We start from the raw sequence: 16,214 nt of genomic DNA, 5'->3' as shown, positions 1-16,214 counted from the left end.
CGCTACACCTGGGGACTAAGCTGGAACGCCTCGGAAAAGTCTGTCTCCCTTACCACACCCTTCAAACCAGAACACAGCAGCGCCTATCACTGCTGTTATTAGGTAGAAATAGGTGTGGCGGTGGTGCCGTCGGAGACGAACCACAAAGGGTTCTACCACCTTCAAATTAACTAACCAAGTGCCATCATCAACCCATTTTGTCATTTACTAGCTGACCCGGCAAATGTTCTGTTACCATATAAATAAAAAAAATGTTAAGGGTGAACAACCCTTATCACTTAGGGGTATGTAAAATAGATAGTAGCCGATTCTCAGACCTACTGAATATGCATATAAAATTTGGTGAAAATCGGTATGCCGTTTCGGAGGAGTACGGTAACTAACATTGTGACACGAGAATTTTATATATAAGATTTCAAAAATGTAGGAGAAATTAAATGACATGTAATTCTTTTACGTGTATTTCACAGCTATATACATCAATTCACTTGTATTAGGCGTGTACAAACTTAATAATAAATTGCTTTTATTTCACTAACATTGTTTTATTAAAGTACAAATTTATTTTAACGATTATAATTCTATGATATATTGTAATAGAATGATATACGTAGTGGCTGTATCACGATGTCCCGACTAAAGTCCTAAATAAGTGACTTATATAGGTATGGTCCGCGCCAAATGGCTAGTCCGCTCTGAAGTTGTTACGAGCATACTTTAGTCAGACATTTTGAAATAGGTATAGTCCTCGTAAAACTGCTAGTCCGCTCTGAATGTAGAAATGAATCGCGCCGCCATAGCAAATTGTATGACTACACCTGCTCGCAACAACTTCAGAGCGGACTAGCAGTTTGGCGCGAACTATATATAATATAATGTGTATTATTTGTGGTATTATCAGCTAGTTATGTTATAATAGTTACATAATACATACATATTCCTTACAGGTATATTTTTGGTAAATCATGTAAATAATTATGTAATAAATAAATTACATGGAAATGATTTCAAACTTATGTTATACGGCAAGTAGTTATTAGTTATTTAAATAATAAAATAGTAAAATTATAAATACAATAGAAATAATTTATAAAAATACAGGCAGAAAATATCACAGTTAAAATATAATATAGCAGAGAAATAATATAATTATATTTAGTTATAATATAATATAGCGTTATAACGAAAAATATAACAGTTATTTAATATATCGTTAGTATTTGCATTTATAACTTTGGTAACGTTCTATATAAAAACAAACTTGTTTCATATTTTTTAACAATTATTATTTTTATTCTTGTTATTATAGTTATTTCTTGATTTTAATATTATCGCGGAATTCAGGTATTTTAATATTATGTAACAGATATTTACGAACCACTGTTTTATTTCATTATTATTGATATTTCAACCCAGTTACATGGATCGTGGTCATGTCAAACATTCGTATATTAAAAATAGTTATTTCTTGTCCAGATATAAAGGAAAACCTTCTCTCCCATTTTTATTTTTATAGTCATACCACGAACAACATAGTTTTTTCCGTGAGTCATACGTTGTCATATTTATAATAACTGTCTCGTGTTATTCCCTCTATTAAAATATGACGTCATAAATACACAATTGAATAATGTTAATATTATTTGTGCTAATATATTTTAGTTAATTTAAAAATCATATAAATATTTAATTGTATAAATGAGCTATACGCCCATCGGTCAAATTCGATCATAAAAAATATTGAATATTTGAGGAGAACCTTATGATTTTTTAAATTTTCCATTCTGTATTACCGATAACGCTAAAGCTCGTCAAAAATAAATAGCAAATGATAAAAATAGAAACAAAATTGTTCACGAAACATAATAAAAAGGCACCGAAATGTTATTTTTGTCTTTATCTATCTAGTTCATGAAATATATAATTGTTATAGTCCGCGTAAAACTGCTAGTCCGCTCTGAATATAGAAATAAATCGCGACGCAATAGAAAGTTGTATGACTACACCAGCGCGCAACAACTTCTGAGCGGACTAGCAGTTTGGCGCGGACTATACCCCTCTTTTTATTGTGTATAGTACATATAGATATATTTTGATGTGACATACCCCTACATATGATACTTGACCCCTTAGAATTATATTAATCTTATATCTAAGTGATGATATAGTGCAGAAGACGAAATATTATAGCTACTAAGAAATCTAATACTTCTAATGAACCAAATTCCAAATAACTACTAAAATAAAAAAATAATAACAGCGTAAAAAGATTACTGCTATAAATAATACTTTGAATGCAACTCACGAAGACGCGTCATCTTTAGTAATGTGAGTATGCACGATGCGCTAGTGTGGGTATTCTAATATTATTCAATATAATACTCACACACCAATACATATACAGACGTTGTCAACACATATAAATCTGGTACGCCCTCATGAAATGCTAATATTTTAAAACATTTTATTTTATTAAAAAGTCATATATTTGGTACATTTTCACTTTCAGATATATAGAAAACAATACAGCCCGTATATAAAAGAATATAAGTTATAACTTGACTCAATAAAGATTGAATACTTTTGCTTGTTCCTCTCTCACTCACACATTATAAATACCGTTTTTTTACATATTATGTATTTCAATTTCAAATACAATCTTTATTGACTCAATTTATGTATTATTATTAATTATGTCAATGTTTATAAGGCCTCAATTAATTCTAATCGCTTTTATTGGACTACTTTGAACTTTTGATATTCAAGTGTAAAAGCATTACCTTCCTGCCTTATACGCAGAGCCACAATGATGTTAAAAACCTTATGAGGCTTTGAAAGGAGGTTTTTGGTCCAGTTAAGGTGCTTAGCCCTGGATAGCGTGCTTCTATTGTCTCAGAGCGTTTTTATAAGCTCACTTGGTTCTTTTCCTTCGTTTAATATGACTCTTGCAAGATTTAGGGTGTACGCTAAAACTGACGCCAGTTCAGAACCGCGTATTTGTATTGAAAAATAGTATGAGTAGCGCCGTTGACGTATTTTATGACGGGTTTCATACGCTCGTTTGTCCACCGCCACCGTCACCGAGCCGATACCGATAATTAATGACGGCGCCGAAGTAGCGTACATACATTTACTATAGCCGCTTGTCCACCGCACGTCCGTCACCTGAGCGGCGTCATCCCGGCCGCCGATATTTCGAGTAGATCGGCGTGACCGCTAGATCGATAGCGAGATTTTCACGGGCCGTTGTGCCGGCAATATAATACACGTTGGAACTTGTCCATACACTGCCGTCACACGCGTGACAGCTGGAACAAAATAAACCGCCGATATCGGTCGCGGTGGACAAATCGCCGTCACGCCATATTAAAATTGGCCCGAAATAGTCTCGTTCTCGGTATAAGCTCGGTGACGGTGGACAAACGACCTTAGGACATGTGTGAGAGGCTCTTATGCGCGCGTACGATGTGTTTTTGCATGCATGTGATAAGTTTTACAAGCGCATGGACGAGTTTTTACGGTTGTATGCGACGGGTTTTTACGGGCGTGTGTAATGGGATTTTATGGCTGTGTGTGACGGGTTTTTACGGGTGCGTGGGACGTGTTTTTTGCATGCATGTGAAAGGCGTTTACAGGTGCGTGTGGACGGGTTTTTACAGGCGTGTGTAATGGGATTTTATAGTTGTGTGTGACCGGTTTTTACGGGCGCATGTGATGAGTTTTTATGTACATTGCGATGGGTATTTTCAGGCGCATGTGGCAGGCAGCTGCATGTGACGGGTTTTTACCGACATGAGCGACAAGTTTTTACAAGCGAATGGTTTTATATGTGTATGCAAAAGATTTTTATGTCTGCATGCTACAAGTTATTATAGGCACGTGCAATCCAAGCCCGTATCGGACATAACAAGCGCATGCGACTGGTTTTGTGTGTATTCAACGGGTTTTTATGGCAGCGTGCATGGAATTATTATAGGGACGTGCAATCCAAGCCCGTATTGGACATCAAAAACGAACACTCACTTCATGCACCCACGTAAGTTTTAGCATACGTCCCCAAGACTTTACATCAGATAGACTGTTTTGTTACTAAAAAAAGCCTAAAACCGTCATACAATAAAATCGATGACCGATAACTGTTAGCTCCTGAACGCGAGGCTAAGGCTATAGTACGATAGCAACGCTAGGAGCAGAGGCGAGTGTCGCGCGCGGTGGGACTCGTTGCAGGCGTCAGCGTCGTTGCAGCTTTGAAGGCAGCCATGGACGTATCTAAAATGGTTCAAAGGTATGGTTATGAAACTTTATTACGCTGTTTTCGTCGAGGTATTGGTAACCTAGGCAAAGTTAAGCTAGGCAAATATACATATGTGGGTTACGAATGAGGATGAGAGAAATCTCTCAGAAAAAAGTCCAGAGTTCACCATACTACTTAGGTTAGTAATGGTTAGAGAATTTCAAGATGTTACTTAGTATTAAAAATATTATGGAGAAATTTTGGGTTTAACTTTGGGCTTTGGCCTTCTAAACATCAATTTATCACTAAAACACATTTATCAAGAAAAAACCATTATAAAACACCGAAAAAACAAAAAAGAAGCAAAGATGAGGAGAAAGACACCTCGGTTTCGAACTCGATGCTTCAAATACGTTAACAAATACCAATTTGTAATATAAATAAAACTTGAGGGGTCCTGACATATCCCCTTGTAGCACACCAAACGCAAAATTACTACATAATACGAATTACTTTGAAAACATTACTTCATAATAACAACATATTATATATCACAACGTAGACAAAACAAGACCCTCAAGAAATAAATAAAATACCCATACAATAAACTTTTATTAATAAAAATGCATCAAAATCTTCATACCTATCGTTATAGTAGAATCGACCGCAGTGAGACATTCGTATTATTTCAGTGTCGGTTGTCGCTGTGCCGGAGTCTAGGCCACATCCTCTCACTGTTATACTCTCGCCTGTGTCATCTGGAACAATGATGCATTAAAATATGAATACCATAAATTTAATTAGTTACTTCTACAAGAGTAGAACTGTTAATTCTGGACTCCAAAAGCACAACCGCTAAGTATATCTTTTCTGCCTTATACCAACAGTGTAAGCACCGCTATATAGAAATGTTCTGATTTCAAGGATGCGGTTAAGTATTGACATATACGACAGTCGACAGTTGACCTGGCAAATCTTGCCTTTGTTTATGATGTTTGACTACAAGATATTCTTAATTTTCTTCCTAAGACCAAGTAATTCTTGTTTGTCTCTTTAGATCAAGAAATTAATGATTTACCTCATCAAACAACATAATTCCTGTTTTATCACACCTTTGATCAAGACATTTTTGATTTTTTTACTTTTTGACCAATTTTTTCCTTCAAACCTGTAATTTTCCTCACTTTAGACCAAGAATTCCTGATTTGTATCATAACACCAAGTTTTATCCCTAAAATAGCCGATTTGTCTCGAAAAGCAATAAAATCCATACCAAACACGCCAGCTATCTTGATACAGGAGGTGGCGGGGAAGAGCCCGTCGCGGCCCTTCCGCCCGCCCATGCACGGCGCCTCCAGCAGCTCCAGCGAGTGGTTGTTGTGGAACGGGTCATCGCACGGTGCGAAACGACCATTCATTGAAATAGTCGATCTTGTGCATTTTGACAACCCTCAATGAAACAAACTCCGACGTCCAGTTTTGCCCCCAACGAAACCGAATACTATAGATAAAATATTGACTATTAAAGGAAGGACAGTGACCTGGCAACCTTCCCTTTTTTATGATGTTTGACTACAAGATATTTTTTATTTTTTTTAGACTTGGATTTTTTCCCCTTAGATCAAGAAATTACTGATTTACCTCATTAAACATAATTCCTGTTTTATCACACCTTTGACCAAGACATTTTTGAGTTTCTCGACTTTTTGACCAATCTTTTCCCTTCAAACCTGTAATTTTCCCTACCTTACACCAAGAATTCCTGATTTGAATCCTCACACCGCAGCTTTTTCCCTAAAACAACCGATTTGTCTCGAAAAGCAATAAAATCCATACCAAACACGCCAGCGATCTTGATACAGGAGGTGGCGGGGAAGAGCCCGTCGCGGCCCTTCCGCCCGCCCATGCACGGCGCCTCCAGCAGCTCCAGCGAGTGGTTGTTGTGGAACGGGTCATCGCACGGTGCGAAACGACCATTCATTGAAATAGTCGATCTTGTGCATTTTGACAACCCTCAATGAAACAAACTCCGACGTCCAGTTTTGCCCCCAACGAAACCGAATACTATAGATAAAATATTGACTATTAAAGGAAGGACAGTGACCTGGCAACCTTCCCTTTTTTATGATGTTTGACTACAAGATATTTTTTATTTTTTTTAGACTTGGATTTTTTCCCCTTAGATCAAGAAATTACTGATTTACCTCATTAAACATAATTCCTGTTTTATCACACCTTTGACCAAGACATTTTTGAGTTTCTCGACTTTTTGACCAATCTTTTCCCTTCAAACCTGTAATTTTCCCTACCTTACACCAAGAATTCCTGATTTGAATCCTCACACCGCAGCTTTTTCCCTAAAACAACCGATTTGTCTCGAAAAGCAATAAAATCCATACCAAACACGCCAGCGATCTTGATACAGGAGGTGGCGGGGAAGAGCCCGTCGCGGCCCTTCCGCCCGCCCATGCACGGCGCCTCCAGCAGCTCCAGCGAGTGGTTGTTGTGGAACGGGTCGTCGCACGGTGCGAAACGACCGTTCATTGATACGCATTTGAAGCAGTCGATTGTGTGCGCTGGGGAAGTAAGTAATAAATGTATGAACCTAAATCTGTAGTCATATAACCAAACCTAACCAAACAAAATCTTAAGGCGGTAGAACGCGTCGTGGTTCGACTCGGAAGCAATCATTACCACACCAATTTCTGATAAGTGATGTAAAAGAGCTGTGGTTCGTTCATTTGAGGGATGTAACACCTCAGTGTTCAGAAACAGTTGAGTTCTGCATAATTTTAAGGTGTTTACGCTTTTAAATTTTAAGGTGTTTACGCTTAATCACGCTTTTATTAGCTCGATGTCTATGTATCTGGGTATAGAACGGAATCATTAACTCGATTTTAACACACTTTGTGCGGTCAGATTAATTCAAAATTTTGAATAATTATCAAGAACAGATGACAATACACTATTTTTATAATTTTATCCCATTATTTTCATCAAAACCGCCAGGATTAACGAGTTTCCTTGTGTAATTTTAAAGCGGTTTTTAGTTTTTTAAACTATAATTTATTTATACATATACATAGATTGCAACTTATTTATGACTCACATTCGTTCCTTATGAGCATAAGTCTTAATAACAAATATTATAAATGAAGAATGAGTTACTAAAAAGTGATTAAATTAAATCACGTGAGAGGTACGTAAGTACTAAGGAATAAGGTATTAAGGATACTTGTAAGTTATTGTTATATTACTTACCAATTGATACGCAAGTTAATAATACTATGCTTGTAGAGATAACAGTATTGCTTCGAAGTGCAAAGATTGTCCGCATTATTATGTCCTGGAAATAAGGAAATAATATTAATAATTATTGGTAGAACCCTGTAGTGGAATCAATGTGGTTCGACCCCGGGAGCTCCACCGCCACACCTATGTCTGTCTCACAACAGCAGTGTTAAGCGCTGGTGTGATCTGGTATGAAGGGTATGATAAGGGTGACATACTTTTTTAAGGCATTCCAGCTTAGACCTCAGGGGTAGCGGTGCCGGCCTCAGGTAGGAATCTAGTCATATCTTGGGTTGATTATAGATGTCTCTGAGCGGCAATAGCGACAGGTTACTATACTCTTTGGTATAGTCCGCTCTGAAGTTTTTGCAAGCAGGTGTAGTCATACAATTTACTATGGCGACGCGATTAATTTCTACATTCAGAGCGGACTAGCAGTTTTACGCGGACTATAGCAACTTAAAATCAGAAATGTATGCTCGTTTGTTACTCTTATATTATAAAAAAGTTATTGCCTATTTTATTCAGTTATAAAATATATTAGTCGTTAAATATAGCTAATATATTTGACCAATTATAATTATAGCAATATCAGTTTCGTTCGTTTTGTTTAAGAAATCACGATTTCGTGTATAGTCCGCGTCAAACTGCTAGTCCGCTCTGAAGTTGTTGCGAGCAGGTGTAGTCATACAATTTTTTTTTAAATGTAACCTAACGATAAGGCAGACAGACTACCTGATGGAAAGCAGTCACCGTCGCCTATGGACATTTGCAACACCAAAGGGAGTCGCCAATGCATGGTCGGCTTTGAAGGAGAGCTCTTTTTACACCCCTATCACTATACTTACTTATTTACTATGGCGACGCGATTCATTTCTATATTCAGAGCGCACTAGCAGTTTTACGCGGACTATACCTAATTCCAAGGAAGGTTGGCAACAAGAGTAATAAATTGTAGCTATGTAGGTAAATCACTCATATTTTTAGATTTAAGTCTTAGTTTACGAACATAGATTAGTAAGGATTACTCACTCCTAACAAGAAAATGTACCCAGTTTCGAAAATTAAAATAGTTCCGTAAAAAAGTTTTGCTAGTCTCCGTACTAAAATGTCCCTAAAATATTTGAAATAATTATTTATTCATTATGTAAATTACGCAGTATTAGTTATTTATTCGTAAATTTTCTCTAAAAATGTTTTTATTTGTCAATAATTCAAAAAAAGAACTTACTAATAAGCCGTTTGTGGCTTCATTCAATTTCAAGGCGGCGAAGTATCTTTATTAATCTATGTATGTAGGTAAATCACTCATATTTTTAGATTTAACTCTTAGTTTACGAAGCAAACAATAACAAAAACAGTTTATAAAACGAAACCATAAACAACTTTGTCCTTCACCATGTTTGTTCTTAATTCAAATATTTATATTCGTATATAATTACGCAATTTCCACCCAGTTTTAATAACGATAGAGTTCAAATTAGTCGAACTATTATTTCATAAATAGGTTGTTTTCGTCCACCATTTTGAGCTGTTTTCCCGCGCTTGTGTTCGCGCCAAGAAATAGGGCACTTGTTTTACTGCTTGATATATGTATTAAGTTATTTTGTAATTAAATTTAACGCACAATACAACAGAGGTCTGTACCTATTTTTTTTTGTGTGATTTTCATACCTATTTTGGCAAATAAAGAGGATTATTTGATTTGATTTGAACGATAAAGTCTAAGGGCTTCTTCATGTAAAGTACGTCGCTTAAACATTTGCAAAAACCAGTACTCTCAACAGTCCAAATAAGATTAATTAAATAAGTTAATAGGATACTTCTTCCAAAATATTAGAAATTACCGTTTTACATCTGTCTTATACTAGGAAAGCAGTAAAACAGGCAAAATCGACTATAATTGCTTGAATATTTTTTGAAATATAAACATATAAATTAGAGTTACAGTTACTTATCGCTTTCCAGATCATCGCTATTGTTACGACATGTACCTAATGTAGGTCATTATGTAAATGTCAGTAAATTTAATTTATAATCTGCTGTGTAGCTACTTACGTAGCACGCAAAAAATATTAAAATTTTCATGATGCTAAACAATTACATTCCAACGAGGAACCAACCCGGAGCTAAATATTGAGCTCGAAATAGATTTTTTTGTTTTCAGTGGAGTTTAATGTAAGCCTATAAATTATTTGTTTTGTAATATTTTAGAATAAATATTTGAGAACGATATTTATGACGAATAAACTTTTTATTATTTATTTATTTTATTACCTAAACCATACCTAAACAGACGTTAATTTTCGTCTATACTGGCAAAATAACAGACTAAATGCGAAAAACCAAATAAATATTTTTAAAATAAACATCGCTTATTTTTAATTCAAACTCATGGTTTCTGCATAACTTTTTTGAGGAAATAACTGCCAGTAACCATTGTAATTATTTTTTTTTAATTTTATACAAAATAACTGGCTATTTAAACTCTATACATACATATTATTAAATTTTTATTTTTGTTATTTGCATCGTTTCATTTATTGTATAAAATAAATGTTACCTTAGTTGTATAAAAAGTAAGCATTACACGAATAGGAAAAATATTTAATTTTATGATTATATGAGCGGGCAAAATAATTTTACACACTAAATCTGGCAATTTATAACTGAATAAACATATTTTATATGTAAATATTGCAATTATCTTGTTTTCCTATTTACATCGTAAATCTAATAATATAACAACTAATGAATTATGTTAGTAAATATTTTTTTCAGCTGAAATATTTTCATTTTTTCCATCGTACTTATTACGAATTTATCAATAACTTCTTTATATTAATTCAATCAATTGAACGTTCTCATACAAATTCGTGTAAAATATAGAATTACGGGTAAAATAAAATGAATGAATTACCTATAACAAAATTCTAATTAAATGCCTTTTCTACAGCACTATACTGCACTATTATATCCATTACCGCTTGACTAGATTACCCAAACTCACCTGATTTAGAAGCACGCTATGGCAATCAATACTCCGCACTATAACTACTTATCAATAGTATTCCACGATACGATCCTTTCTTACGCAATTTCACACAATATTTTATCACATGGACCGATCCTACACAATATTGTTATACATCGCCGCCTTAATGGCGATATCGACTAGATTCGCTGGATTATAAGCTCGGAGTCCTGAAAGGTTCAGTGTTGCCAGTTTAGCGAGCTTTAGATTTGCTCTACATTGGGGTAAATGTTGTAATATTTTACCAGTATTTGGATTTTTACAGTTTATTATAAAAAATATGCTATGAATGACTCGGATATAAGATTTTTATGAGTTTTGTTATTGTTTAGTTGTATAATACATCCCATTGCAAATAAAATGGAATACGCTTAAAAATCTTAAAATGTACAAATAATAACTAGATTAGTATACCTTTTAACCTTTGACCTTAACCTCAGAATGGACTTATTAACACTTATTAATCTTATTTAAGGTTGATTGCAGATGTTTGTGGGCGGCAGCAGCTTACTATAAGGAAGTTCTTTTACGGAGACTCAAGGTGGACTATATTCTCGTCTGCTTTTACAATACCATGAAAAATATATTTTAAATTGAACTATATACACGTGACTATCTTACTGAACGGAATCGTAGGCAATTTTCCGAATCACCGACTTCCGCTGCTAGGTGGGGGCGTAAATTGTTAGTGGCGTGTGTAGTTAGTACTTTATTTGGGTGTCAATTGATGTTCGCGTGAACGAATATTCGTGTCGAGTGTAGAAACAATATTCGTATGACTGAATTTTCTGATATCTTTTCTGCCTATACCTACAGCATAAAAAAATATTGCCTGCCTAATAACAGCAATGGACTCGTAAAGCGCTTTTCAGATTTCACACATATACGTGCCATTTGCCACAAATCTGAAACTTAATGCTCAGATTTGGTAACACATTTGTGGCTAACCTTAGCTTGGTTTAATCTAGGGTTGATTACGTGACCATGCGCTGCAGTAACCACTTACCATTACCTGCGTATTCATGTACGTAGACTGTCTTTGTAAAATGGATAACAAACTCCTTGGCAGTTTAACAAAGCAAGACCTCCCGCCCTGCTAGGTGATCTTGCCCGGGGAGTGACCGGGCTCCGACAGTCTCAGTTCAGAACTTATATATATACAGTGTAAACTCCATGTAACGTCACTCGATTTAACGACAAACTCTCTAAAGCGTCGAAAACAATTGGCTTAGTTGGTTTAGCTTGTATTCCATACAATGATACACTCTACAAAGCATTACACCCACTCTCAATAACGACCACAATTGAGTAATAAAAAGTACCTTTTAATTTGCTAAAATTAGTAAAAACTGCGCACCTGTGTACGTTCTTTTGTCGCTTTATTATCCTAGCCCGCAATAAACTCGACTGTCGGCATCATGCATACGAAACTTTGTAAGAAATTCGTTCTTTTGTTTACAAGATGCCTCAATATCAGAAGATATGAATAAAATAATTAAAAAAAAAATACAACAAAATGACTGGTGCAGCAAAAGACGTCAGACAAAAATAATAGACTACACGCAATAGCGTTCAAATAAGATTATTTTTTATGTACATAACTACTAACACTAGACTAAAATAAACTTTTTCTTTTTCTAATTCTGATTTTTCTTCTCTCCATTTAACGACCACTCTCTATAACGCCACAAAATGCACAGTCCCTTCAGTGCCGTTATATAGAGTTTACACTTTATATATATATATATGCAAGATGTTGAGAAAACTTCGATAGCGTGATTCAAAATACGTATAGCGCCATCTCTTGGCAAGTAGTGAGAAGTCACCACAGTAATATTAACCAATTGTAAATACTATCTTGCCGCTAGGCATTTGTCTTCTCTCAGAATGAGAGACATTAAGTCATAGTACTTTAGGTAAATCAAATGTGGATTGGTAGACTTTACACGCCTTTGAGAACTTCTTTTAGAGAAACCGTAGGCATGTAGCTCGCCATGTTTTTCTTCACTCATGGGCGTACATAAGGTCCAGGCGGTTTTAGGGTCCAGAAATGATTGTGACGTTCAAGCTCTGAAAGTCTGCCTGTCAATCTGTGTTACTACCCGTGAAGACTCAGCTGAAACGCCTCAGATAGGCCTCCCTTGATATAGAGCCTTCCACTAGATGTCAACTATCACCTTAATCCGTTATCCAATTAGATTAAAAATAAAAACTAAAACATTTAAAATGATTTATTGATTTATTATAACATTGTAACATTTTATAATCTAACTTAAAACATTCATAACTAGAAACACTTACAATTTAAACAATATAAAAGATATCACTGTTTTCAATAAAAAATGTATTTACAATAGTTTAGTCCGAGCCATAAAGATTACTCACTCCTAACAAGAAAATGTACCCAGTTTTGAGAATTGAAATTGTTGCGTAAAAAAGTTTTGCCACGTCTCCGTGCTAAAATGTTCCTAAAATATTTGAAATAATTATTTATTTATTACGTAAATTACGCAGTATTAGTTATTTATTCGTAAATTTTCTCTAAAAATGTTTTATTTGTCAAGAATTCAAAAAAAGAACTTACTAAAATAAGCAGTTTGTGGTTTCATTCAATTTCTAGGCGGCGAAGTATCTTTCCGTCTGTCCGGTCCGAGCAAAACTGCTAGGCCGCTCTGAATATAGAAATGAATCACGTCGCCATAGCAAATTGTATGACTACACCAGCTCGCAACAACTTCGGAGCGGACTAGCAGTTTAACGCAGATTAGGTATATGTTTCACACTCACAAATATTTAGTAACAAGGGAGAGGTAACTATAAATTTTACTTTTCATTACAATCTTTATTAACAAGTTATGTCTATCTCTTATATAACACAGAAGTAAGCAATCATGCAGTCCACCTCATAGTAAGTGGCTACTGCCCATGGACATCATTAATCAACCCCAGATAACCCCATTCTCTGAGAACCATGTTAAATGGGGTAGCAGACGAGCAAGCACCACCTGATGACAGATAGGGTTAGATATTCCTTCCCGAGGTTGGCCACAGATGCGGCGCTACCCAACTGGACTAAGCTGGAACGCCTCGAAAAAGTCTCCCTTACCATACCCTTCAAACCAGAACACAGCAGCATTACACTTCTGTTATAACATAGAAATAGATATGGCAGTGTTGCCTCGGGAGTGGAACCACAAATGGTTCTAGCAACTTCAAAATAATTATTCTTGGTTTCAATATTATTAGTTTAATTTCCTACATTCAAATTTACAAACATTGACAACAATCTTACAATTAGTGTTCGATTCTATAATGTCATAAGGCTTATAAACTTTCAAAATATCGTCAACTTCAAATGAATTATTATTTACATATACACTATTTATCACAATTAAAAATGGTTCATTATCTTTATTTACAACTTCAATTAAATGGATACTAAAATTAAAATCAACATTTTTAATCCTAAAAGCTAAAAATTCTTCCTTAGGGATGATAAAATTAGAATTTGCCGCCATAAATCTCTCGTGCTGCCACAAAGAAGTACTGGCATTTTGTTTTTTTAAAAGTGCACTCAGCCTGAATGCTAAGCCACCTTTTTTGTACTTCACCTTTTTTTGTTTTATACCAACAATGCTTCCAAAACTTGTGGTAGTGTGTGTGTTTTTCGAAGATGGTGTTAGGCTTTTTACCTGTGTAATTTCATTGATGTTTTCATTATCTTCGCTGCTTTTTGAACTCTTCGGTGTAGGTGTCTCACACTCACTTATGGAGTGATTTGATGCTTGCGAACTGAAGTAGTTGTCGAAGTATGACTTAACTTTCGCTACTAGGTCTGTGCGTGAAATGTTGGTAGCACTGTCTGAGCTTGAGGATTCAATACTGATTTCAAATTTAGAATTTTTCTGCTCACAATTCGAATTAGGATCTTGGAGTCCTTCGTTTGATTTTTTTGTTCTTTTTGTTATTACAAAGAGATCTTGTTTGTTACTTATTTCATCTTCCTGATTATTCAAATTAAGAACACTCTGTTCTTCATTTGAATATTTAGTTCTTTCTATTTTAAAACTTTCTTTTGGTTGTATGAAACTTTTTCTTCTATCTAAACAGCCTGTTTTACTAATAATAGGTGATGTACTCCTAGCACTTTCAGATTTATTTTCACTACTATGAGTCACTTTGTCAGTTTCAAACAATTTTTTCTTTACTTTCGGCGACACTTTTGATGATTCCCGCTTAAGTAATATTATTGGACTTTTTACAATATTTCTAGTAGATATGTCGCGATTATTATTTATTACAGGAGAGTTAGTTACTTCTTTATTGCTCTTAAATCGTGGTACATATGACTGTAAAGGTGTTAAAATTGGTGATTTGATTTCAGATCTTGATTTTCTTACTAAAATAGGCGATTTTTGAGTAAGTAAAGAAGAATTTCGCTCGTCAGATGAGTCTACAACCGTAATGTCCAAGTTTGATATATTCCTCAGCTCTTTTCTCTTACGATTACCCTTTTTTCTCTTACCATAACTTATGTTTATATATTTCCCGCTTGTATTGTCTTCATATTCACTAGAGTCGCTGCACGACCAACTTATCTCTTCGCTTGTCTCCTGGGAATCTAGCAAACGAAATTTTTCGATAAAGTTTTCTCTTTGTTTCTTCATCGTAAAATTTGCAATATTTTCTGTTTACGCGAATAAAACTTCGTGAAGTAGTGTCAACAGTGTCAACTGTCAATGTCAATTATCAACTTTTTAATACTAAGCGTATAACTATGCCTAAGTAGGCGTTGGATTCTTATAATTTTACCAAAACAAACAATAATTCGACATGGCAACAAATCTACATAATAATTATCATTTATTTCCAAAACACATCGTGAGAAAATCTGTATACCTGAGAGATTTATAAAAAAAATATCTCAAAGGTATGTGAAGTTAAAGTTCACGAATACACACTTGTCCAGCGCGGTGGACTATAGCCTAATCGTTCTCATTATGAGAGGAGACCCGTGCCCAGCAGTGGAACAGTAATGGATTGATGGTAGTGTGGTGATTTCCAAAAAAAAAACTTGAGATTTTAAATTTTAATTTGCCCGTATCTACTTCCAGATTTTTCCATATTATGTAATCTAACCATTTTTAATATTTACAACTATTATCCGACAATACCAAAGCCTATATTACCGTAATGTATTTAGCTTTTACAAATCAACTCCATACAATATGTCATTCACATAGAATTTTTTAGCACATGCCACATGCTATATCTATGGTCATACATATAGGTCACGGTTGCCAACTTAGGGGTTTTCCCCCCAGATTTAGGGGGTAAATGAGTGGTATGGGATTTTTCTAGGGGTTTTATATGTCTAGGGGTATTTTTAGGGGTTTTGTAAAGGCGCGGCGAGCAAAAAAAAAAAAAAAAAAAACGGGAAACGTGCCATAATCTTGCACGGCGTCCAAAACAAACATGTTCTGAGCCAGCACGGCGGGGCTAAAAAAAAAAAAAAACAGGAAACGGGTCATAAGGTGGCACGGCATCCCAAAAAAAAAAGTGTAATATATTTTCAGGGGAATTTTCAAATAATTAATGCAATTATAGGGGGTTTCGACTTCAGTTTAGGGATAAATATTTTTGAGAGTTGGCAAC

At 35.0% G+C, this 16,214-nt stretch overlaps 2 protein-coding genes across 2 annotated transcripts; both read right to left on the bottom strand.

Annotated features, from left to right (window-relative positions):
* Positions 1-3,783: 3,783 nt before the first annotated feature.
* LOC140751356 (uncharacterized) lies at positions 3,784-10,738 on the bottom strand. Its single transcript, XM_073085260.1, has 5 exons — positions 10,536-10,738; positions 7,496-7,580; positions 6,634-6,810; positions 4,878-4,992; positions 3,784-4,269 (listed from the first exon to the last, which is right to left on the bottom strand). The coding sequence occupies exons 2-5, from the start codon at positions 7,569-7,571 to the stop codon at positions 4,140-4,142; spliced, it is 498 nt and encodes a 165-aa protein (XP_072941361.1). The 5' UTR covers positions 7,572-7,580; positions 10,536-10,738; the 3' UTR covers positions 3,784-4,139.
* A 2,198-nt stretch (positions 10,739-12,936) lies between these two features.
* On the bottom strand, positions 12,937-15,273 carry LOC140751363 (uncharacterized). Its single transcript, XM_073085269.1, has one exon. The coding sequence runs from the start codon at positions 15,224-15,226 to the stop codon at positions 13,802-13,804; it is 1,425 nt and encodes a 474-aa protein (XP_072941370.1). The 5' UTR covers positions 15,227-15,273; the 3' UTR covers positions 12,937-13,801.
* Between the last annotated feature and the right edge of the window lie 941 nt (positions 15,274-16,214).

The sequence above is a fragment of the Epargyreus clarus genome, unplaced genomic scaffold, assembly GCF_041222505.1.
Source record: "Epargyreus clarus isolate Ecla_fem2 unplaced genomic scaffold, WU_Ecla_fem_2.2 ptg000022l, whole genome shotgun sequence".
Lineage (NCBI taxonomy): Eukaryota > Metazoa > Arthropoda > Insecta > Lepidoptera > Hesperiidae > Epargyreus > Epargyreus clarus.
This window is presented reverse-complemented; position numbering and strand designations above follow the sequence as displayed.